The 24,096-nt window shown below is 37.2% G+C and overlaps 1 protein-coding gene across 1 annotated transcript in view; it reads right to left on the bottom strand.

Annotated features, from left to right (window-relative positions):
- Window positions 1-24,096, bottom strand: part of BTBD9 (BTB domain containing 9) — a 412,761-nt gene that overhangs the window by 375,540 nt on the left and 13,125 nt on the right. The window contains exon 2 of the mRNA XM_060021889.1: window positions 1,142-1,353. Coding sequence (XP_059877872.1) covers window positions 1,142-1,326 — 185 coding nt within the window. The 5' untranslated portion in view covers window positions 1,327-1,353. The remainder of the gene's footprint in view (window positions 1-1,141; window positions 1,354-24,096) is intronic.

Raw genomic sequence — 24,096 nt, 5'->3', positions numbered from 1 at the left:
AAATATTTCCAAGAAACACATTTTACTACAAATGTGTGACTGTAGGTTGGTATTGCTGTCTCGGTTAATTCTGATTGTAAAAATCAGAATGCAGTTTTCACTAGAAGATAACTGAAATTTTATCCATGCCTTCAGCATCTCAATTTCTCGATATCAAGTTTCACAGGCAAATCCATGACTTTTTGGATATGGACTCTATGGATCTGTCAAGGATACATTATCAGTCAATAATTCAGTGATGATTCCCTTTTAACTAAGATTAGGTAGAATGTAGAGTAATTAGGGCTTCCCTGGTGGCGCAGTGGTTGAGAGTCCGCCTGGCGATGCAGGGGACACGGGCTCGTGCCCCGGTCCGGGAGGATCCCACATGCCGCAGAGCGGCTGCACCCGTGAGCCATGGCCGCTGGGCCTGCGCGTCTGGAGCCTGTGCTCCGCAATGGGAGAGGCCACAGCAGTGAGAGGCCCGCGTACCGGAAAAAAAAAAAAAAAAAAAAAAAAAATGTAGAGTAATTAGACCTCAGTTTAACATTTATAACCCTGGAAATTAGGGGTCTAAGTAACAAACAATAGCTACGTATATGCACAAGTATGATTTTTACATTAATTAAACACATATTTTGTTTAGTTTTGGCTCTAATATAACTACAAAACTGAGTCTCAGTAAATATTTAAGTTTCCTTTGCTTTGGGGTTGTCAAACGGCATGTCTTAGAGATCTGTTGGGTAGTCTGAAACTAAGATGTATATGTGTTCACTGGCGAGTCCAGAGGTCAGTCTACTCGTACAACAAGAGGCCTATCTGCCAATAAATCAGTTTAAGTTCCATTAGCCATCAACTGTGAGGAGAGGGCGAAGGCAACAAAGACTCAGCCTGAGAAATATTGTTGAGACCCTGAAAAATGGTTGATCGGGTACAGTCTAGACTAAGAAGCCTCCTAACCCTATGATTCTAAGATGACTCCTGAAAGGAAAAGGTGATTTTCAAAACATAACAAAAAGTTGACAAAGATTAAATTCTTACAGATGTTGAACTGAATGACTGCTAGAATTTATTGTTGTTTTGTTACATATTTTTCACAGAATGGAAAATACCAGTGTTTTCTACAAGTGACTTCAATCTTCAAAAAGTAATATACACTTACCGAAAATATTGGCACCTTGCTGCTAAAATTACCCTGTGGGCAGGAAAACGTTTCTTTTCCACAACAAATGTGACGTCGCCATATTCTTCCCCAATCAACAAGGCACCAATATGTTCAGACAAAATGTGCACATGATCAATTTCCCCCACTGCAGTAAAGGGGCGAAGAGGGTGGCTGTTACTCATCTTGTAGAACAGATGATAGTCGTTGATCTATTATATAAAGAAGGGATGACAGTTAGTGAGGAGAGGGGGAGTACACTTCGAAAATCACATACCACAAACACAGATAAGTAAAAATGTACATCTAAAAAAATCACAAAAGAGAGCAATTTCATCATCATTGGTATCTATATTAACCCATCTATTCTGGGAAGCAATTCAGCCTACTTCCATTAACTCCACTATTCTCACTGCCTTATCACACTAAAAGTCAGGATCTTCAAACACTAACAGCACTTGGAGCCATCACAATCTAGAAAACTGTGTTCAAACTACAAGTCCCTTATTTCTCAGTATCTCAGGAAAAGGAAAATCAACAACCAGAAGAGCTCCTCTTTTAGCACAGATATATTTACTAAGGTGGGTATAACTAACTAGACCCAGTGGAAAACTTGTTCAGGCACAGATCTAGGCCTAAATCACAAAAAGAATAAACCAAATCGTAAGATTTCAAATGATTACAGAGGTTTTGGTCTGAAACCCTCTTAAATATTTTATAAAAAATTATAATCTTCTTAAGTCACAGAAAAATAACTTGACATTTATTAATAGAAGCTTATAGTAAGCATCCTAACCTCCCTCAAAAAAAGAATAACTCCAATATTTTTCTGAAGACTGTAACTTCCAGACCAAACTTGCACCCCTGATAATCAGGTAGCCTGTGTTTACCAGAACATCATTATATTTAATCTCACTTCCTTGCTTTTGTATGCAATGCCTTTCTACAAATGTAACCGAAAATCAAAGGGCTAAAACTTGATTAACAGCTTTACATATTAGAAGGGGAGTTATTTTCTTCAAAAGCTAAAAATTTTTATATTCTTAAATCTCTACTGTATTTGCAGGTAGTACTTTTCCAGGTGTAAGTAACCCAGCAAGTGGATGAGAGCCCTCACTAGCATGCAGGTACCTGAAGTGAAGATGTGGCTGACAACTCAGAGGTGAGCCATCTACCCCTCTGTTGCACCAGAAAATAGAAGAAATGAGCCAGATATGCTCTCTCCACTAGACCGCCACATTTTCTTTTTTTTTTTAATTTTAGAATTTTATTTATTTTCTTATACAGCAGGTTATTAGTTATCCATTTTATACATATTAGTGTATATATGTCAATCCCAATCTCCCAAGACCTCCACACCTTCTTGAACTCTCCACTTGTACCACGATTAAAGATTAAGCCACTCCTAATCTTTAAACCTCCACATCCAGGTCCATTATCAACAAGGTATGTGAGAAATTGTCGTTATCCCCCGAGACTGTAGTGGAAGATCCTCACAACCCAGTTTCCCCAGTTACTTGTTACTCCATGCCCACCCCCAACTGAGGAAGCAACAGCAAGGAATGTGATGCAGAGGAACATGGAGGATGAGTTAGGCAAGGAGACACCCACCCCAGGTAAGTAAATAAGCTCCTGGCTCCCTATAGTAGGAACATCAGAGGGCTATCAGCATACTCCCCTCATTCTCAACGCAAATCCCTCTCCTTCAACTGCAACCTGCATTCAAAAGCCCTAAAAACTGAATCATCTCCAGTCACTTGTGTGTGAAAGACCAAATTCAGCTTAAGAGGATCCAATTAGGAGTGTCAGCAGATCATGTGAAATTCAATCATCTAACATGCGACACAACAGTCTAACACAGAAGTCGGCAAACTTGCTGCAAAGGGTCAGATAGTAAATATTTTAGGTTTTGCAAGCTATACAGCCTCTGTCACTACCATTCAACTCTGTCATTGGGAGCCTAAAAGCAGCCAGAGACAATAAGTAAATTAATGAGCATGGCTTTGTTCCAATAAAACTATTTACAGAAAAGGACCAGATTTAACCCTCAGGCTATAGTTTGCCATCCCTGCTCTAACAAATGATCAAGGACTGACTGTACTCTAGGCAAAGGATAAGACTGCTTTTGCTTTTTGTTTTGGTTTCTGGCTGGGTTATCCAAACGATGTTCAAAAGAGCATCCTATATCAGCCATGAAATTCTGAAAGCTACTGGTACCTGATTTCAAAATCCCATTTTCCTTCAACATGAACTCTCATTATCACTATCCAATAGTTCAATGACAGTGCATGACTCTAAACAAAATAGATGCTTTCCCTAGCTGAAAGGACGCCACGCATACACCCACTGAATATGTTCTCTGGTATCATATTATCTTAAAATTTTATCTAAGTCATGAGTGAGACTCAAATGATTAACTAATAACTCTTGATGGACAATGATAGATTTTGGTTAACTAGCTCAAAGGTAAATTTATAATTCTTCAACTGATACATAATAAACTTTAATACTACATATATAAATATCTATCTTAAGTTCTCCAGATCTGAACTTCTTAATACATACAATTTCATGTTGCTAAGTTTACATTCTAATTATGCTTTTCCAACTGGAGACATAAAGCAAATATTTCCGGGTATAGAAAACAGACACTTAGTATGGAATAAACACAATCTGTATTGGCATATAGAAATAATTTTAATTAGACCAGTGATTCTCAATGAGCTTGCCACACATTGGAATCACATAGGGAGCTTAAAAAAGGAAAAAAGATGCTTGAGCCCCACCCACCAGAAATTCTGATTTGATTGGTCTGGAATGTGGAATCCCTATTCTGAAGCCATTCTTATGAGCAGCCTACAAAATAGCCACTGATTTAGACTCTGCTGTTCTAGGTTCACATCCCTTCTCAGGTGCATAAATATACAAAATATCTGCTAAGAATATTTATTTAGGATATGATTCCATTTTTAATCTTACTGCAAAGATGCAAATGATGCTAACAAAGGTACCAATGCTATAGCTTATATGCAGAAAATATTTTCGCCCAATGCCCTAGCTTATCTGTGAAGTGACAGTTTGCATCCATCCACTTGCATTTAAAAAAACCATGTTTTAGAAACTATACATCAATAAAATTAATAATTAATAACTTTAATAATAATAATCTTCAACTGATACATAATAAACTTTAATACTACATTTATGTTAAATACTACATTTATGTTAAATAAAGTTTAACATTTAAAACTTTAACATTTTAAACATTTAAAACTTTAACATTTTAAACCATCAAGTTTAATTTGATAAATAAAATTGAGAAAAAAATTAAAGCTCATGGAGTAAAACTATTTACTGACATGTTTCTTATGCTTTCATACTTATTATTCTGCTACTAATGACATACGTGGTCTTTGACAAATGTTCTAACTTCCATGCGATTATTTCCATACCTGTAATGACAAAGTTATAGTACATTTTTAAAGTTATGTCTTAAAACTCTGCCACTGCCTTTTAATACCACTGTTTTGTCCTGTCATATGAAATGGACTCTCATAACTCAGCAAATGTCTGGACTCATGACTGTAATTTATTACACAAAAGCATCAAAGGAAGATCAGCAAAGGTTTTGAAAAAGCACATGGGGCAACGTCTGGGAGAAACCAGACACAAGCTTTCAAGACTCCTCTCTCAATGGACTTACATCGAACGTGCTAAATTCCCCCAGGAAGCTGTGAAAGCACGATGCCAACCAGGAAGCTTTTTAGAGACTCAATACCCAGGGTGTTTAATGAGGGCTGTTCATATAGATAGGACTGAAGACATGGAGCCTAAAAACCTATCCAATACACTTATTTAAACTTAGATTTGGATAGGAGAAAGGGATACTAAGAAAATAACCTACCCCACCTGCCTAAATGTATTCCTAACCCCTGACCTCCTAACATGCCAGATCCAAACAGTTTCATGGACAGGTTTCTTCAAAACTTCAAGGATCAGATAATTAGAATGTTATTTAAACTATTCCTGTGCACATGAGAAGTTTTCTGCTTCTTCCTATGAAGTCAATATAAGCCTGACACAAAGATGTGACCACATTCACACACTCAAAAATCAGTATACATGAAAAAAAAAGCCTGTGTATAATATTGGAAAACAGCATTAAGCAGAAGGATTCATGACAAAGTTGGTCAATTCCAAGAAAGAAATTTGAATATTAGGAAAAATAACTATCATCAAATTAAAAGGTTAAAGGAGAAAAAAATCATATAATTAGCTCAATAAAAGCTAAAATTCCTTTTATTTTAAAAGTTTTAATTGAATAGGAATAAAAGAATACTTCCTAAAATTTATACACATATACACAGCCTAACTACAACAGATATAAGCATCTAGTTAATAATAAAACAGTAGAAACATCCCTAGAAAGTTCAGAAATAAGATAAGGATGTCTATTCATCACTATTAACATTTTTCAGGAACAAAAGATAATACAATTAAGAAAACCAAGTTAAAGGTAAATGGCTTAGGAAACAAACAGGCAAAATAATCACTATTTGCTGATAATCTCATTGCCCACATGAAAAATCCATGAGAATCAACTGAAAAAATATGAGAAAACAAGGAAGGTTCACTAAGGTGACCACATAAAATTATTACAGTTGACCCTTGAACATGGGTTTGAACTGCAGAGTCCACTTATACTCGGATTTTTTCAATAGTAAATGCTACAGTATTACACGATCCACAACTGTGGATCCTCACATGCGGAGGAAATGCAGATACAGAGGAACCTCACACGGAAGGCCGACTATTACATTCAAATTTTCAACTGTGCAGAGGGTAGGCCCCCCAACCATTGAGTTGTTCAAGGGTCAACTGTATATGAAAATATATAGTAACCTTTCATGCCCAAAACAACCAGCTAGAAAATATGAGGGAAATGACCTGCAATCTATAATTGCAAAACATAAGCAATACCTAGGAATAAACTCAGAGAACATGTAAAGGAAGTTATAAAACTCTTCTGAGGGACTTAAGAAAAACAAATGAAGAGACATACCCTGTTTGGAGATGTTGTAAAGAGACCAATCATCTCTAAATCACCATGTGAAAAAAGCATATTTGGTATTTTATTGTACTTTATATTGTAAACAAAAATAATGCTTTAGGGACTTCCGTCGTGGTCCAGTGGCTAAGGCTCTGCACTCCCAATGCAGGGGGACTGGGGTCAATCCCTGGTCAGGGAACTAGATCCCACATGCCACAACTAAAAGTTCCCATGCCACAACTAAATATCCCACATGTGGCAACGAAGATCCCGCATGCCACAACTAAGACCCGGTACAGCCAAATAAATAAATAAATATTTTTAAAAAATGCTTTAGCAACAGAAAGCAAAGTTCAACAAAACATTCTTGGTAGGGATACACAGTTAAACACAGTAATTTGACAAATGGGCATACATATTAGAACACTGAGAAGGAAAAATGAGACTTTTATATTTACCAAGAAGTTTGTAAAGCTGAGAGACACAGTTCTAATTAACACAGGAATTAAAAGTAATCCTGATGAGAATCACAACAGAGTCTTTAAAGTAAATTGAGGTAAAGAAGTTCATCTGAAAGAATATGTGATTTCATATATATTCTAAAAAAAGAACAATGAGAAGAGGCCAGTTTACTGGATGAGAAAGCAAATCATAAATTAGAACAATTAAAACAATGTCATATTAGAGAGATATATCACTGGAACATATTAGTCCAGATATAAACCCAAGTATACATAAGCATTCAGTATAGTATATATAAATGTAGCATTTCAATTCAGTGGGAGAAAATATGCATTTTTTCAATAAAAAATGTTGGCTGGCCGTTCTGAAAAAAGTAAGCTGGATATTCATACAAGAGCACAAAAATAAATACACAAGAATGTCAACTTCAGCACTTTCTGTAACAGTAAAAAATCGAAAAAACTTAAAGGTCCATTTAATGGGAATTGGATAAACAAATAATGGTAAGCCTCTACAATGGAATATTATACAATGATTTTAAAAGAATAAAGTTAAATACTTTATTGACATTGAAAAAATTTTAAATATATGTATTTACATGCAAAAAGGCAAGCTGCAAAACAATATTATAATAAAATCTTATTTTGTTAAATACATAGAAAGCAAACATCAAATTGTTAACAAGGGTTAACCCAATGGATTAGGGCTGTGGGAAAAATTTTACATAGTGTACTACATATTCCTGTAATGTTTAAAATTTTTATAACAAGAATGTTTTATTGTAATAAAACTATACACAAATATTTCAATAACTTTGGCTACTAAAATTACAAATTAAATTAGCTTTTGAATGAGACAGCAAGTGTTTTAATTTGCCACATCCAGTAGTACCTGATTTAATGACTAAGACAGAATGGTAAGCAGAAGGACTATATATTACGTCCACAGTTAAAAATTAATTAACAACTTGAAGTCAAGGACAAAAAGTTCATTACACTAAGACAGGCAAAAAGTAATGAATATCAGATACCTGAGTAGCATGGCCTAGGACAGTCTATCTGATACATCCCAACTAAAGATCTTCACCTTATGAGATTTTCAGTATGACTTTTTCTAAATTTACAGGAGATTTACTCAGATGCAAACAAAGTGCTCTGAGATTTGCTCCTGTTGACAGTCCCAGAGGGCAAGGGCAATCTATTTATTCAAGCTGCTCCTTCAAGGTAAGAGGAAAGAGAAGGGTAGGAAGGCAGGGGGAGCAGGGACTTACTCTGAGAGAGGAAATGGTACCGTTCATGATACCATATACAAGTATTAGTTGAGGGTTCTGAGACTTCCTATGAATTTATTTACCAGGGATGGTGGTACAGAAACTACACTTTTTTTTGTGGTTGGTTAACTCTCCTGGATTCAAATGCATCAGAAAAAAACAAAAAAGACTAAAGCCGCAGTACTAAAATTCTCAGGGTTATTGACTATTTACTATGCTATAAGAAACCCACACCCATTTGTTCTAACCAAAATAGTAAACAATGTCCATCAATAAAGTGAGAATGCCGTATGTAGTTCACAATGTTGTAATGCTATAATTGCCTCTTATTCAAAAAACCAAGCTGACCTAAATATCAATTTCTTTACTTAAAGCTCACTTCCAGCAGAACTGTTTACAAACTTTTCTTTAACAAGAGCTTACTATATTTTTTAGAATTAAAGTTTACTCTCCAGAGCTTAATCAAGAAATAGACAAAAGGCAAAGTTCCATCAGGTGGAGATGCGCAAGAGTCCTTGAATGCTGCATAAATCTCCCCTGGGAAACCCTCTCCACCGCCCCCATATTTCCTGACTGAAAGAACTTTATGGGAAAAAAGACCTTCTGCTCTTTAATTGCAAAATATAAATGATCTTTCTCTTGAGGAAAGAGATGGCATTTATAAGCATATGGTTTAGCAATTTCTTTCTGCTCTTAGTACCCATGTGGTGTGTAATTTGAAGCAGTAATCCTTAAACTTTAAATTAATATTGCTTGGGGAAATAAATGATGTCCTGTCTGCATCTTAAACACTCACAAAAAATCACATTCTACTTTCTCATTGGAAGGATGCCTCACTTCTTTTGATATATACTCTACCCTTGTCATCCAAGAGTCTGAATAAACAGGTGTAGACTGACCATACTAGCAGGTGTAACCTTGATTCTGATATTTTGCAAATCCAATTCTAAACCTTGCAGAAGAGTAGTATCACCAGGCAGTAAAGTGCTATGGTAAGAAGAGTTCACGGGCATTTTCTCGTCTTGGGATTCCTGAGATCCCTTTTCTCTGAGAAAGATTAAATGATTTCTAACATCCAGTCCAGCTCCAAATTCTTGTCGTTCTATGATTTTATATGTTTGTAAACAAATGTTTATAGATATACTCAACTTGGAACACTAAGGAACTGTACCATAAAAATACTTGATGAGATTATTTTATGAAGACTGTATGTAACTCCATTTACCAATTACCACATTGATTCTACACTTCTTGGCCAAAGGACAAACTAGTTTCTGAATCTATATATAATTCATTCGATAAGAGATTTATTGAGTTCTCTCTACAATACAGGCCCAGTGCTAGGTGACAGAAACACAAAGACTAGTGAAAGATAAAGTTGCTCACTGTCCACTGAGGATGGTAGGGCTAGATGACAAATAATGTCAACTCTAGAACTAGCAGGCCATGATTTTATGATTTGTAGAAAGTCAAATACAATAATCTTCCATAAGTACCGTACCAAAACAACTACAAAAAATTATCTGTTATACTCATGTGTCAGAATAAGAGTTAATATTCAAATAATTAGCAAATTGCTCTCTAAAATGGGGTACTCACATCCTAGGGAGAGTTGAATACAAACCATAGGAATTTGGGAAGAAAATCTTAACACTTATATTGATATATATTTTTAACCTAGCAAAATGAGAAAAAAGGCAGTGTCCTCCTTTGTTCAAGGGAAATATCAGGTTTACCTGGGACTGCTTACTTGAATTTACCAAAGGTTATATAGTTTAAATTAAATTATTGCTCACAAAATGACAAGTGAATTTAAAAAGTTTCCTGCAAGGAAACCACTGATTGAAGATAATGTAACATTGCCAACACAAGCAGACAACAAGAAAATGGCCACTATGACAACTCTACCCCTAGTAATCTGATTTTACAAGAAGGTGACCCCTCCCCTAATAAGTCCTAGAGATCTAATACACAGTATAGTGACTATAGACAACAGTACTGTATTATAATCAAACTTGCTAAGAGACTAGAACTTGATTATTCCAACTACTAAAAAGAAATAATTATGTAACATGATAGAGGTCCTAATTATTGTACAATGGCAATGATATTATAATATATAAATGTAGCAAATTAACATGTTGTACACCGTGAATTTACACAGTTATATGTCAAATATATTTCAGTAAAAAACTGACCCCCAAATTTGCAATTATCAAGGTCATTTGAAACATACACTATTATTAACAATGAACCTCCATATTAAAGGCATTAAAATGACAGGACTATAGTACAGAGCTACAGTAATCAAAACAGTACAGTACTGGCACAAAAATAGAAATATAGATCAATGAAACAGGATAGAAATAAACCCACGCACCTATGGTCAATTAATCTACAACACAGGAAGCAAAACTATACAACAAAGAAAAGACAGTCCCTTCAATAAGTGGTTCTGAGAAAATTGGACAGCTACCTGTAAAAGAATGAAATTAGAACATTCTCTAACACCATACACAAAAATAAACCCAAAATGGATCAAAGACCTAAATGTAAGGCCAGACACTATAAAACTCTTAGAGGAAAAAATAGGCAGAACACTCTTTGACATAAATCGCACCAATATCTTTTTTGATCCACCTCCTAGAGAAAATAAAACCAAAAATAAACAAATGGGACCTAATGAAACTTAAAAGCTTTTGCACAGCAAAGGAAACCATAAAAAAAATAAGACAACCTACAGAATAGGAGAAAATATTTGCAAATGAAGCAACCGACAAGGGATTAATCTCCAAAATACACAAACAGCTCATGCAGCTCTATGTCATAAAAACAGCTCAATCCAAAAATGGGCAGAAGACCTAAGTAGACATTTCTCCAAAGAAGACATACAGATGGCCAAAAAGCACATGAAAAGATGCTCAACATCACTAATTATCAGAGAAATGCAAATCAAAACTACAATCAGAATGGCCATAATCAAAAAGTCTACAAACAATAAATGCCGGAGAGGGTGTGGAGAAAAGGGAACCCTCCTACACTGTTGGTGGGAATGTAAATTGGTACAACCACTATGGAGAGCAGTATGGAGGTTCCTTAAAAAACTAAAAATAGAACTACTATATGATCCAGCAATCCCAGTCCTGGGCATATATCTGGAGAAAACCGTACTTCAAAAAGATACATGCACCCCAATGTTCACTGCAGCACTATTTACAATAACCAAGACATGGAAGAAACCTAAATGTCCATCAACAGAGAGATGGATAAAGAAGATGTGGCACATACATATTTTAAAATGGAATATTACTCAGCCTTAAAAAAGAACAAAATAATGCCATTTGCAGCAACATTGATGGACCTAGAGATTATCATACTAAGTGAAGTAAGTCAGACAGCAAAAGACAAATATATGATATCACTCATATGTGGAATCTCATTTTTTAAAAAATGATACAAATGAGCTTATTTACAAAACAGAAACAGACTCACAGATTTTGAAAACAAACTTACGGTTATCAAAGGGGAAACATGTGGGAGTGGGGATAAATTAGGAGCTTGGGATTAACATACACACACTACTATATATAAAATAGATAACCAGCAAGGACCTACTGTATAGCACAGGGAACTCTACTCAATATTCTGTAATAACCTATATGGGTAAAGAATCTGAAAGAGAATCAATATATGTATATGTATAATTAAAGCACTTTGCTGTACACCTGAAACTAACATAACATTGTAAATCAACTATACTCCTATAAATTTTTTTTTTAAGGCAGAAGCTTAAAACAAAGTAACAATCTAGTAGCAAATTAACCATTTTGCAATAGGAACACAGAAAGTACTTCTCACCTAATAATAATGGTTACTATTATTGAAGACTTAATTATAAGCTAGGCAGAGTACTAAGCATTTTACACACACCACCTTACCTAGAATTCTAGCAAGTGGATTAGGTAGGTACTTTTTTTATCCTATTTAACAAATAGGAAATTGAGGGACAGATAAGATTAGGCAACTAGTCCAAGGACACAGACAATAAATAGCAGATTTAAACCAACGTCTGTCAAGGTCCTGAACTTATAAGAGTTATGCTATGGAAGAAGTCAGAAATGAGTCTCACTCTGACTCCTAGACCTGCCAACTAGCTCCTCACACCAGCAGTTCTCAAACTTCTTTTTAAATACCCTATTCAGACCCGGTAAATATGCCATGGGTGATAAAAAAAAAAAGGAGGTGTCACTTTTCAATCCAACTTTTGGAGATTACATATATATCTGCTTTACTAATATGGGGAGAATAATTCACATTTTAACTACAATGTAGTTAAAACTCTAGTTGCTGAAAAATTACAGACCAAGAATATTATTAATACAAATATGCATCAATATACACTATAGGGTTAGCTGAACAACCTGTAACAAATTAAATTGATAATGATAAGGCTAAACAGCAATTTATAATAAAAAAAAACAGAAACAACTGAAAAACACAACTCAACATAACAGTGATATGTATCTTTCCAAAAACATAAACTAATTCTAACTTACGCATGTTCATATGTGGAATAGGAGTTTTGCAATGCTGCATCAGACTGCTTAGTAGCCAGACTTCTTAGTAGAACACTAAATCAGAATCCTTTATAAACTCTAGTATTATGCAAACATGGATTTATGAATGCCACGTCTTACATATTCTTAATGCTTCACTTGTATGGTTATTAGCAAGTTGCCAAAGGATATATATAAATGAAAGACTATGAGATCACCTGACATTTGCCATTATATTTTGATCAGGGCCTACCAGTGACCTTGGGCCATCTTTTTTTTTTTTAGATGTTGGGGGTAGGAGTTTATTAATTTATTTTGACTGTGTTGGGTCTTCGTTTCTGTGCGAGGGCTTTCTCTAGTTGTGGCAAGCGGGGGCCACTCTTCATCGCGGTGCGCGGGCCTCTCACTATTGCGGCCTCTCTTGCTGCGGAGCACAGGCTCCAGACGCGCAGGCTCAGTAGTTGTGGGTCACTGGCCCAGTTGCTCCAGCGGCATGTAGGGATCCTCCCAGACCAGGGCTCGAACCCGTGTCACCTGCATTAGCAGGCAGATTCTCAACCACTGCGCCACCAGGGAAGCCCTGGGCCATCTTGTGAGAAGTGTTTTCCTAGACTAGGCAATGCTCCTGGCTTAGTCTGGCAATGACATCTAATTCTGGGGTGGCTGGGAAAAGCTATTCTATTATTCAATCACAAAATATCTGAGACTCCCAAGGCAAAAACAGCCCAATATATAATCTGTAGTATTATTTTTATTTTCTATTCATTACTTCTTCAGTTTCTCTGGATCCAATCTCTAATTAAAACAATCTTGGGCCTCCCTGGTGGCGCAGTGGTTGAGAGTCCGCCTGCCGATGCAGGGGACACGGGTTCGTGCCCCGGTCCGGGAAGATCCCACATGCCGCGGAGCGGCTGAGCCCGTGAGCCATGGCCACTGAGCCCGCGCGTCCGGAGCCTGTGCTCCGCAACGGGAGAGGCCACAACAGTGAGAGGCCCGCGTACCGCAAAAAAAACAAAAATAAAAGCAAACAAACAAAAAAAACAATCTTTCCCAAACACCGGCAAACAACAAACAACAGCGTTCAAATCAGGTATGCTAGAACAAAGTAAGTATCAAATGACCCAAGAGAGTTTCATTCTATTTTAAAGTTTCCCCAAATATTGAAGCTTGCTTCTTTCTTCCCTAGAGTATCTTCTTGAGCTTCTGCTTCAGAAAGGGATAAGGTACAGAAACCTATCACCAGATTTTATTTACCCATTTCCCAAAGACCTACGTTATCCAGCCACAACCTTCCCTCAGTCTCTCAGCTCTTGTTTGTGCCACTGTGTAACTCCCTATAAGTCAACCCTCTATACAATGGGATCACTTTTGTAAATGACAAGTCACAGACTGCAACTCTAAGAATGGCTATCACTTATAGATATTAGAGTTTATATAACTATCCTTTTTTGGGTTATCAGCTTTACTGGTCCCAAGTCTATTGAAAATTATATGAACTGTACACTGGGAACAGAAAAATATATGCCCCAAGAGCCAAAAAACAATGGAAAAAGTCAAGATGAGTACAGAGGTTATTAGTTATAATAATATTTGAAAATACAGGACAGCCATTTCTTTTTAATTTCTTCAGTGGCAACTTATGGGTCTGTAATATTCTTGCCCAGATTTAAATTACAGGATATTTTCCTAATTAATAAAGGTTATTATAGTGTGAACTCCCATTAAAGCAGTGGAATCATCAATTGCAACAATTTAATTTCTTTGTAGCAAAGCTACTGTGAACATTTGCATTATTGTCTGCATAAAGGAAATTGGCTTTTCATTTGTAGATGTTATAAAAATGTTCTACTGTGCATACTTTGATGCAGTTTGTTAAACCCTGCTATCTTGGCTACCTTCTGTGAAATTTAAAAGAAGATCAGTTCTGAGAAATTAGTCCACCTAAAATCCTGATTTATAAATTTATTTGTTGCCATTCTAGCATATAATCTAAAGGAAATGTTCACATATTATACTAGTCTTCCTTTTGTTCTTTTTTTTCCCCTATATAATCCCTTCCCTTGGTTTTATGAGCATTGTCTTTATTCCTCCAACATACCATTCTCTACTGCAATGAAAAGAAAGAATAAAACTCAGAGATAATTATCCTCATGTAGTCTAGCACTTAACAGTCCAAACTGAGAGCCACTGACCCAAATTTATGGCCAAGGCCAAATCTACAGCCAAATCCAAATCTATAGTGTGTATGTAGAATAAGGGGATGAACAGCACGTGTCAAGCAAATAACTTTCATTTCAGGAACAAAATCTTAGGCAGAAAGTTCAAGAAGTCCACGTCTCTTAAGACTAGGAAAATGGACTTTTCCTGTAAAACTGTCATCCTTCATATTCCAAACTTAATCTTACCCCAAATCTTCCATAAACCCCCATGAATATGCAAATATGTGGCCTGCCTATATGTGCACTCTTCCAGTGCACATATAAGCTTCACTGACACTGTGGAAGAATAAAATCCATTAAAAAAGAGAATAATGTACATTCTTTTCCTTCTGTTTTAGAACAAAAACTCTAAAGGGTAACGGATGGGCTTTCTGTATTCTGTGCACTAATATCCCCAAGATGCTACTGAATAATTGATAAGCTTATGATTAGACTGCTATCCTCAGTTCCGAACAACATTCATGGACCAAATTTAATTCAAATCTAATACTGAATTCTCTCTCTTTTATCACGATCAAACTATGCATCAAGGCTGATCTCTGTTCCTTAGAATTTCATAAGTTGATTCTTTACCTAAAGTTATCATCTTGATATGTGACCAGCTCAGCTAGAGCACCAATTTGGGATGTCACTGACACAAATTCTCATAGCCCATCAAGAAAAGATACCAGGACCACGCCTTTATAAGAGAAACAAGCCTCCAATGCAGACACCTTAGCAATAAATATATTAACACAAGAGGAGGAGATTCCACTTATACTTTATAAGTAGACTACATTCTTTGTTATTTTTAAGAGAAAAAATAAACTGTAATTAATAAAATTTTTAATGTTATTAAGTTGGAATTCATTTAGTTTAAATGTCATCACATTATTTGACATAAAATGATCAAATGTAGCAGAAATGCTATAATAGACCAATGCCTGCAGTCTATTTCCTTCTCCAAGCTTATAAAAGAAGAAGCTTATGTTTTACTTGGCCAACAGGGTAGGGTCAGCTGCCGATGAGGAAGATTCATAAAATACTTCCTTTGCTGTGCTGTACCTATGGGGAAATCTAAAGTAATGCATACACCCTGTGGATAAGGAGGGCTTTAAATAATGGAAGGAGGTAGCTTTTTAAGGATATTAAGTGAAAGATGTTCCATGTAGACAAGATGGCAAAGGCAGGAGTCTCAGGGCACTATCAGAAAATGTGAAACTGAAAAGGAAGTTTGTTTCGAGTAACAACAGAAAAGAAAGAGAAACAAACAGTATGGCAGAACCTTGCACTATAAAATGTGTCTAAACTAAGATGCCTCCAAGACAACACAGAATCAGAAACTGGGAAGTACTCATAGTTCTGCTGGGTAAGATCTGGACAAATCATTTCAAGTCTCTGAGATTCATTTTCTACCTTAGAAAAGGGGTGGAAGGGGTTGGGCCACATTCTGTGGTCCCCTCAAGTTCTAAATCTCTATAACTAAATCATATATGTAGGAAAACAATGATCTCATATTGCTGTTGGAAATATAAACTGGTTCAGCTTTTTAGAGGTTAATTTAGCAGAATCTGTCAAATTTTTAAATATACATTTCCTATAACCCAGTAATTCTGCTTCTAGGATTATTAATTCAGCATTGCTTGTAATAGCAGAAAGTGGGGGGGGGGGTGGAAAATAAATTACAGTGCATCCCTACAACGCGGCAGCCGTTAATAAGAACAGAATAGATCTGAAAGTTCTGACTTAAGCTCCAAAACACAGTTAAGTGCAGAGAGCAGGCCTCAGTTCAATAGGATCCAACTATGTAAATATAAATATATGTGTGTTTCTATATTTAAGAAGGCACTTAAATATCTACTGAATTAAGTAAATACATACATGGAAAAAAGGACTGCAAGGCCACACACCCACTGTTAACAGTAGTAACTTCCAGGGAGGGGGGTGGGAGTGAGGGGATAGAAGGGAGTGAATGGGAAGGTTTATGTTTAAACTCAATGTACTTCTGAAGTGTTTCCTTCTTTTAAAACAAGAGTTGATTTATCTTTTATTTAAATGATATTTTAAAAAATTTTAAGAAGTGGAAACTTTAAAAAGTGCTGAAATATTTGTTTATCTAAAGGAGGCCTTTTTTTTTTTTTCCCAAACAAAAGGATGAATACACTGATATGGATTATCTCTGACTTGCTGTACTTTCCTGAGAAGCAATTTGAGAAGAAATGAGAAACTATTGATGGGAATAGAGTTTTAGTAAAAAACAGATTTTTAATAGTTAAAAATAGCCAAAACAAATTCCTGGAGGGTGGTTACTAGGTCTTTCTCCCTGGTGTCCCACAAGGACAGTATTCAATAAACAAATAATACATTGAAATGAAATGATCTAAGTATAGGTTGGAGACACAAACGTGGGACTCCATGCCACTCTCAGGAATTGATTATAAAAATACATGTGCTCAGGGATTTCCCGGGTGGTCCAGTGGTGAAGAAATCGCCTTCCAATGCAGGGGACATGGGTTCGATCCCTGGTTGGGGAACTAAGACCCCACATGCCACGGGGCAACTAAGCCCGTGTGCCACAACTACTGAACCCGCGCTCCTCAACTAGGGAGCCTGAGTGCTGCAAACTACAGAGCCCACATGCTCTGGAGCCTGCGCCCCAGAACTACAGAGAGGGAAAAAAAACCCCACACGCCACAACTAGAGAGAAGCCCACGCGCCGCAGTGAAAGATCCCACATGCCACAACTAAGACCTGATGCAGAAATAAATAAATAAATAACATGTGCTCATCTTAAAAATATCTCTCAACTGCTTATAACCAAATGTTTTCATTAAGAACTTCTCCCTCCCCGTAATATTCAGCAGGTATTTGGTTTCCAAATTTCCACTTGACTAATCAAGGTTATATCCCTGTATCACACTTTGCATGATGTTTCTCACATTTTCCAAATATTTTTAAACTTACAATACCACTTAATTATTATGAGGCCCCTTTCTTGGTGTTCTCTTGCTAAGTGTTTAGTGATTTATTAAGGTTTTTCAACTGTAAATTCTGCAGATACTTCGGAAATGTAAACAAACATTAACAACAGTATAATCCCGAGAGTCAACATTCTGGTAAAAATCTCTGATATATCCTTATTCTATTTTTCCATTCACAAAAATATAACACTCCTGATGTGCTTTTAGACAGTACACAGGTCTGCATTTTCAGAACGGAGGAAGGACAGGGCTGTTCATTCTTTCTACATGCCAATGTTATTTAGCTTGTTAGGATAAGCCTGTGTTGCTTTTTCTGAGGGGAAGGACCCAGGGAAAGCAAGTGTCTAAGAATGGAAGTTCATGAAGGAAATGATTCAAATAGCTCAGTTCTAGGTATATTTGCTTCTCAGCTAATATTCAACTGAACAAACAATTGGGTGAATGAAGGCTTACTATGTGCCTAGCTACAGGGCAAAGAAAGTAACAGGTGATGAGCATTACCCATAAATATAAACTTAAAAAGTTAATTACTCTTCTCCTTCTGCTGTAACAGCTGTAACTTAGAGATCACACAGCAAATGATCACTACAGTTTCCAATCTCACCCCCTCCCCAACGAACAAAAGATGACATTCCAAAAGCAAGTAATGTATAAGTCTTAGAATTCTTACCTCTTTCCCACAGAAAGAATGTTGCAATATCTGGTGGCCAGCCACAAATGCCTTTATTTCCAAAAGTGTTTAAGGACTGGACTACTATGAAAACTAACCATGATGAGTAACACTACAGAAAAATGCTGAGTCTCAATGTGGGAAGAAAAAAAGGTTACCTCACTTAGCTTCAGGGCAATGGGAGAGAAAACTCCTCTCGCCCCTGCTCACTGGATCAGACCCAGGAATTACCACTCTGCCTTCTTCAGTTTGCCTCATCTGTGGATTTTCAGCAGGTTTTTTCTCTCTCTGGCTCCACTAAGCAGAACAGTCAGAATTTTCGTTCACTCTCCTGCCCCTTTGGAGTTGCATGGGCCAAAACGGTAGCCAGTCATCATATGTGGCTATTGAGCCCTTGAAAATGAGGCTAGTCCAAATTGAGACATGCTATAAAATACACATTGTATTTCAAAGACTTATGAAAATATCTCATTTATTTTTTCACACTGAGATGTTTAAATGACAACATTTTAGATATATAGGGCTTAATAAAAATATTTCTAAATTAATTTTACCTGTTTTTCTTTCCTTCATCATGGCTACCAGAAAATTTTGAATTACAAACATGGCTTGCATTTGTAGCTCACATTATATTTCTATCGGACAGCACTGCTTATAAATTGTCTTAGGAAAGGCAGTAAAGAGTATCCAAAGTCACACTGCTTGAGTTCAAATCTTGGCACCACCATTTATTACTGTGTAATCCTTGACACATTAACCTTTTTTCTAAGCCTCCATGTTCTCTTCTGGTAGTACTAAAATGCTACCTCAGAGGACTGTTGGTAGAATTAAATGAGGTAAAACAATTACTATGGTCCCCAGCACATAATATTCAATAAATATTAACCACTACTATCACTGCACAACTATACTGTTGTTATTATTCGTTGCTAGTACATGATGAAGAAAAGGACAAAGATACAGTGGGTAGAAAAAAAGAAAGAGGGTACAAACACAGTCTAGAGAGAATTCTCAGTTTCTCTTCCAAAGACACAGCCCATGTGGAGACCTGCAATACTCAATGGCAGCATCTGAGTATTTCCAGTACACTCTCTTTCCATATAAATATGTCAGAGAATGTGGAAATACATAGTTAAAGGGCACTGGGCTTCCTGTAGCAGTGTGAAGAACCTTACCTTGGACGCCCGGAGACAGACTTGCTGACAAGGTATCAGCAAGGTATCCTCTTTGGCTACTGGTAACCTCATTTGTAAATGAGAAGAAAGAGCTAAAGTTCTCTGAAGTCCCTGCCAGCTATGAATACTCTTCTCCTCTCTTTCCAAAAGGGCTGCAGAGCAAGAATGGCTACATCAGAGGTCCACCACCATTACCATAAAAACACCCAATTTAAGCACAGACGCTGCCTTACCACCACTTGTCCAGCCTGTAGAGAAAGCCAGGGATTTGGAATTGTTGGCTCTTCTGAGATTTCATCATCTTCTCTAATATGAACAAGCTTTTACTACTGGAATTTCTTATATTCCCCTCGTCTGGCTAAATTTGCCTGCTCTTTCAAGGCTCGGAACAGACATCACACCCTTCAGCAAGAGCCTTCACAGACACTGCCAATCTACGTCAGGTGCCCCTTTTATACGATTTGGAATCAGCTTCTGTTTCCCTCTATCACTGCCCCCATCAACAATGCCCTGTGATTTTGTTATTGATTTGTCTTGTTGGTAAGCAAACTTCCAGAAAGCAATAACATAAATTCAGTCAACAAGTACTGAATGAATGTCTTAATCATCTTTACACTCCCAGAACCTAATACAGTTTCTAGCATATTTAAGCCCTCAAAATTAACCAAAAAAGGCCATATAGATATTAATGGCTCTCTTCTCTGAATTCCAGACCTCTATATCCCACTGCCTACTTTATATCTCTACTTGGTTACCTCAAAGGTACTTCAAAACTCACTTCGTACTCTCTACGTCCTCTCTGCCACTAAAAAGTCTGCCCTCCTACAATGTTCCTCAGCTCAGTGAATCCAATTATGGAAACCAGAATGACACCTGCTTCAACCTTACACCCATACCTAATTCATCAGCAAGTCTTTTAATGTTACGTCCTAAATGAGCTCTCAAATCAATTTACTTCTTGGCAACTTCTATGCTACTATTCTAGTCCTCACCACCCTTGTCTCTCATTTGGACCATCTCTTAGCTCCTAACCCATCTCCCTTTTGTCACCCCAAGCTGTCCTCCACACAGCAGCCAGACTGAATGTCACATTATAAGACTGATTATGAACCCTTTCTCTCAACCCCTCCATGACTCTCACCCCCACTTAAATATCTTCAGTGGCCTGCCAAGCCTCTTAACATAAGAGAACAGGAAAAACATTTAACTAGGCCTTCGAGGCTTGTGGAATCTGGCTCCTATCTGACTCCATTTCCCCTAATGTTCCCTGGCACATGACAAGCTCTCTCATGCCACAGGGTTTTGACATAATTTGTTCCCTTGCTGGGACCCCTTCCTCTTTTCACCTTCCATCCTCCAGGTGCAATTCAGGTACCATTTCCTCAGGCAGCCTTCCTTGACCTCAGGCTCGCCAGGATACCTTATCATCTGCACTCATATGACTGTATTCATTTCCTTCACAGAATTTATCTATTTGTATTTATACATCTCCCCCACCCCCAGAGGCCCTTTCTCAGTACAAATATTTTGAAAATGTAAATCAGATCAGTCACTCCATTGCTTAAAACCCTTTAATCCCTTCCTATCTTTGAATAAAAATCATACCCTTTCCAGACCCTCCTACACTGTTGGTGGGAATGTAAGTTGGTGCAGTCTCTATGGAGAACAGTGTAGAGGTTCCTCAGAAAACTAAAAATAGAATTACCATTTGAAAAAAAAGGGACTTCCCTGGCAGTCCAGTGGTTAAGACTGCACTTCCACTGCAGGGTGCACAGGTTCGATCCCTGGTTGGGGAACTAAGATCCCACATGCCACAGGGTGCAGCCAAAAAAAAAAAGAAAAAAAAATTACCATATGATCCAGCAACTCCTGGGCATATACCTGGACAAAACTATAATTCAAAAGAATACATGCACCTCTATGTTCATTGCAGCACTATTCACAATAGCCAACACATGGAAACAACCTAAATGTCCACTGACAGATGAATAAAGATATGGTACATATATACAATGGAATACTACTCAGCCATAAAAAAGAACAAAATAATGCCATTTGCAGCAACATGGATGCAACTAGATTTTACGATACTAAGTGAAGTAAGTCAGAAAGAGAAAGACAAATACCATACGATATCACTTATATATGGAATCTAAAACATGACACAAATGGACCTATCTACGAAACAGAAACAGACTCACAGACATAGAGAACAGACTTGTGGTTGCCAAGGGGGAGGGGGTTGGAGGAGGGAAGGACTGGGAGTTTGGGATGAGCAGATGTAAACTATTATATACAGGATGGATAAACAAAAAGGTCCTACTGTATAGCACAGGAACTATATTCAATATCCTGTGATAAACCATAATGGAAAAGAATATAAAAAAAAGAATGTCTATATGTATATAACTGAGTCCCTTTGCTGTATAGCAGAGATTGGCACAACACTGTAAATCAACTATACTTCAATAAAAAATTATATAAAAATATGTAATATAAAAAAGAATCATACCCTTTCCAAGGCCTACAGGGCTCTGTATGAGCTGTCACCAAATCACCTCCCCGAACTCATATCCTACTCCTCTCTTCACATTCTGCTCCAGCCACGCTGGCCTTGCTGTTCCTTAAACACAGACGAGCTTACCTGAACTCGGGTCCTTATAATTACCTTCCCTCTGCCTTTTAGAATATCTTGTTCTCAGAGTCTCCACTACTGGCTACTCATCATTCAGGTCTCTGCTCCCTCACCATCCTACCTAAAAGAATACCCCCCCCACACACTTCTCACCTGCTACTCCATTTTATTATCTTCATCATTAGGTATTTATCATTAGAAGATAAGCTCCATGGGCAGTTCATCTCAGTGCCTAGAAAAGTACCTGGCACACAGTAGGTACTCGATATCTGTATGAATGCTTAAAGTAGCTAGTGTGGTCCTGTTTCAAATAACTGAACTCCACTGACATATACAAGAGATACAGGTATGAAGATGTGATACTAGTGGTTGTGGTAGGCAGAATTCTAGGACGCCCCTACCCCCCATTCTCCTCCCTCTCCCCTGTGTACGTGCCCTGTATAATCCCCTCCTCTTGAGTATAGGCGGCACCTGTGAATATGGGATAGTCAATCATGTGATTAGGCTACCTTATATGAGACACTGTTATAGTCAACTGGAGAGATTCTCCTGCTGCCTTTGAAGAAGTAAGATGCCAGGTTGTGAGTAGGGCCATGTAGTTAGAACCTCAGGGTGGCATCTAGGAGCTGAGAGGGACACCCAGCTGACAGCCAGCAAGAAAATGAGGACCTCAGTTACATGATCACAAGGAATCGAATTCTACCAACAACTAATGAGCTTGGTAGAGGATCCCAAGCCTCAGATGAGATCACAGCCCCTGCAAACCCCTTGACTTCAGCCTAGTAAGACCCAGAGCAAAGAATACCGCTATATCATGCTGGACTTCTGACCTACAGAAATGATCACGAAGGGCTGTTGTTTTAAGCTGTAAGTTTGTGGCACATCAACAGAAGACTAATGCAGTGGCCATCAACGCTATCAGTCCCAATGCTCACTTTTTATAACAAAAATTGTGTTATGCTACCTACTGTTCTTTAATAAAATTCATAGATTTAGAACCTACTAATCACTTATAAAAATACATTAGCTATGAGGGAGAAATTTTAAAATAATTTATAATAAAATAATATGCATCTCAACCCAATTAGAAAATAAAATTGCTCCTATAAATTTTCATAACGCCCTCTGAGGAGAGAGTCCATAACCATAACCTCTGCTTGCCAGGATCAGTGTACCTAGAACACACTGGCTTGAAATTGGGAGAATATTTAATTTAAAAATGCTTATTACTTGCTAATCTTGTTTCTTTATACATCATGTTGTAAAGGATGTCTCTGAAAATCACACTAGCATTACATTTTTGTTCTAACCATTTTCCAAAATGGACTTAAGAAGGTTTGAAAGCCTCATAATTTCCTTTTTTCCCTCCTCCCCCTCAATTATTTAGTGCTTACTGGGCATGTGATACTGTTACTTGAAATTAATTTTCACAATTAAATAGACTTTTAAAGCTTCTAATTAATTTCCCAACTCTCGTTTTTCAGATGTGAACAGATAATCACCATCATCTAGCGGCTCATTATACACACTATAAAACATTTCACCCCAGCTGTGAAGCTGGCCACAGTAAATATGTTTTGTTGCCTTAATCAAGATTTATGATAAGATAATAATGTAATTTTTAAAGGCCACATGCCAGAGTACCTCCTAAATTAATAAAAATACTTAGCACTTAACCTATAACACACTTTAAAATCATCACACAGTCTTGCAGGTAGCTATGTGCCCATGTGCCCGGGGCTCGTAACAACTGATGGAGAGCATGTCACCGAGCCCATTTACTTGATTTATTTTACAGTAGCCTTCTAAGGCCACGTACGTAATGGGTACTCACTGTGTGACGGGAAAATAAATTATTTAGTGTGGACAACCTGACAGTGTTACTGTTAAGTTACTAATTCACTGAGAAAGGGAAATTCCCCTAACAGCCTTTTTTCATGCCCAAACAGCAACACTAT

The sequence above is a fragment of the Delphinus delphis genome, chromosome 10 (genome assembly GCF_949987515.2).
Source record: "Delphinus delphis chromosome 10, mDelDel1.2, whole genome shotgun sequence".
NCBI lineage: Eukaryota > Metazoa > Chordata > Mammalia > Artiodactyla > Delphinidae > Delphinus > Delphinus delphis.
This window is presented reverse-complemented; position numbering and strand designations above follow the sequence as displayed.